The following is a 2,976-nucleotide window of genomic DNA, read 5'->3' as shown; positions in this document are numbered from 1 at the left end:
ACCTTTAATACATTAGATATTAAGTTTGGAGTCAGTGCGACACCTGCAGGTGAATGACATGCATAACAACCAAACTGCCATTCACAAGCTGCAGATGAATTCATTGTGGTGAATATTTTTTAATAATCATAACATATTATTAATATATATAAATAGTTTTAAATGAAATGTATATGGTGTGTACTCCAAAGTCACAAATACATAGGCCAACAAAGGATTTACAAGTGACCACTTTAATATTTTCCTACAAAAAAATTGATTTAGTTTTCTCATAGCATATTATTATAAACCTAGTGATATGAATGCACCACAATGCAAATATCTTAATACACTATTTATTCTTTTCTTATGGAATGAAAATATTGAGTTAGTACAAAACATTATTTTAACATACTTTAATGACACATTCAGGTGTAATTTGCACATTTGGGAAAGCAGTTTTCAGGGTTAAACTTTGTATTTCCTATTATTTTAATATGGATAATGTCACCACCATGCAATGGAAATATTTTTTAAATATACATGAGGGCTGACACACAATGACATTTTTCTTATTTGTATACAGTATGTATTCAAACTAAAGTTTTTCATCTGCGACAGGACTCTGATTTCTTCATGTAGTGTACTATTCTGCACGGAAATGTTATATTTTTGTGATTTTATGACTTTAAATATCTGTATAACAACTCCCTACAGAAGGCCTGAACCATTAGCTAACGTGCAACCAACCACACACACAGTCCTGCATGCTCATGAAAGATAAGCGATTGAATACCAGCAGCAGATGCCAGACTTTAGGTAAGATATAAATTCAGTCATACAATTGAATTCTCTTTTCTGATGCAGCTGTCACAAAAACAGTCAGTGCCTGGTTTATGTTTAACAGCAGTCAATCTATAACCAGCTGTTGATCTTGTCAGCAAAAGTCCCAAAGTTTCTGCAATGTTTGCTTTTTAGAGGTTACCAGAGGTTAATTTCCCAGATGTGTGTAAAATAATTTCTTATAATTAATTAAATGAATGTGACTTGGATACAGAACATTGGTATAAAATGGATGAATGGATTTATCAGACTTAAAAAAGAGTAATTCATTCAAATGTATTGAAGTTTCTGAAAAAATCAGCACTTGCACAGCTTTTCAAAAGTATTGTTAATTACTATATTGGTTAATTGAATAGAAGACTTTTAAATAGGATTTAAAACTCTTTTTATGGAACTTTTCCCAATGATGATGATCCAAAAACCTGCAGAAACGCTGTTTAAACATCACAAATACATATTATTACATTTGTGCATTACATTTGAGAACTCAAAACTAAATAAACCAGCTCAAGAAACAGGTAAATTGTTCTGCAGCCTGCCCCTTACACTGGGTTGGCTTTGTTTGAGCAGCAGAGAAAGGTTTTCCCAAAGCAGTCCCTGAGCGTCTGATCTCTAAAGCCGTAGATTAGTGGGCTGAGAAAGCGTGGTATAAGGATGAAACAGAAATAATTAAAAAAGGCGATATCCTCTGGTGGCCAGCTGACATGTGGCGCCATGATACTTTCAGTTATGGGAAGAGTGAAGGCCAACATGCACAGGAGCAGCTGAAAGCCGTGCAGCAGCACAGTGTGCTTGGCTTTGCTGGCAGAAACCTTATCCTGTCTCATCTTTCTTGTTTTCAGCAGGATTTTTATGTATGTAAAGAGGATAACAACAGATACTACAGCAAAGAAGAGATTAATAACAGCAGCTCGGAAAAATGCCTGGATTGGAGATGAGTTGATATAAATGGGTTTGCAGAGCACAGGTGTGGAGAGGATATCCACAGCAGGATCTCTTTCCCCAATAGAGTATTCAATCATAGGGAAAATAAAGCTGAGAAACCAAATGGACAGAATTATGATCCAGATACGGTCAGAGCACCAGGCTGCTGGGCGCTGCAGTGGGTAGATGATCGCCACATAGCGCTCCAGTGACATAGTGGCCAGGATTAAAGTTGTGTTTATGAATGTGGAAGTGGAAAGTAACAGCAGAGGAACACAGTAGACAGTAGGAAATGTTACCAGACACATGACCAAGAGGAAAAGGATCACAGAGGACAAGAGCTGGAGAGTGTCGTTAATCAGCATGTAGGCAAACAGGATATAACGGGAGGTGTCCAGGAAGTGCCTGTTAGTTGCAAAGATGCGCAGCATGACAACAATGCAACAGAGGAAGATGCAGAAGAAAGGGATGACCACACACACCTTGATGATCACAGAGAGGCTTGTGTGTGACGTTGCATTGCCTGTTAATTCAGTCAGATTATGCATTCTGCAAATATGCACTATTAAGCAAACATCTCTCGCAAACCTGTAAGAAAGAAAAACAACATTAAATCTGTGTACACAAAAAAAGGACATCCTCAAAAAAACACAATGACAATTGAAAAGGAATAAGAATACAACATAGCTAAAGAGCAGGGTACTGTAAATAAGTAAATGCTGGATAATTAAAGTAAAACCTCACATTTGTAAATATACAATTATATACCCTTGGTATCCACCCATTTGAACATACTATTTATACTGTATTCAAAACACATATAACCTTTAAAATAAAATAGCTCTCACCTCACCTAAGAATGTGTTCATCAGATTTCAGTTCACTTGATGATGAACAACATCTCTGAGATGTTCTTCCCTTATCTGAAGTGTTTGGCCCAGTTCACATCTCTTTGATTCATGCCAGGTTCCTCCAGAGATGCATTATTTACATGCTATCGTCATACACCATGATGTTTGTCATTAACATATTTCAGTGCATGGGGACATAGGATCCTGTTGCAGTATTTGTTGAAGCAGTTAGTTTGTGAAAGCATTTATAAGTGGCTAATAAAAAAGAAAGAAAGTTATAAACCCAGAAAAAACTACTTTATTTAATTGTTATGGTTTGGCTTGCATCTAATAATATAATATGATTGTTAAATTACACAGTTTATAGTAGAATAGGATC

At 36.0% G+C, this 2,976-nt stretch overlaps 1 protein-coding gene across 1 annotated transcript; it reads right to left on the bottom strand.

The window, feature by feature from the left end:
• Nucleotides 1-1,364: 1,364 nt before the first annotated feature.
• Nucleotides 1,365-2,294, bottom strand: LOC117456991 (odorant receptor 131-2-like). Its single transcript, XM_034096866.1, has one exon. It carries the CDS (start codon nt 2,292-2,294, stop codon nt 1,365-1,367), a length of 930 nt encoding a protein of 309 aa, XP_033952757.1.
• Nucleotides 2,295-2,976: the final 682 nt, after the last annotated feature.

This window comes from Pseudochaenichthys georgianus, chromosome 13 (assembly GCF_902827115.2).
Source record: "Pseudochaenichthys georgianus chromosome 13, fPseGeo1.2, whole genome shotgun sequence".
Taxonomy (NCBI): domain Eukaryota; kingdom Metazoa; phylum Chordata; class Actinopteri; order Perciformes; family Channichthyidae; genus Pseudochaenichthys; species Pseudochaenichthys georgianus.
Note: the sequence above shows the minus strand (reverse complement) of the source record. Positions and strands in the feature narration are given on the sequence as shown.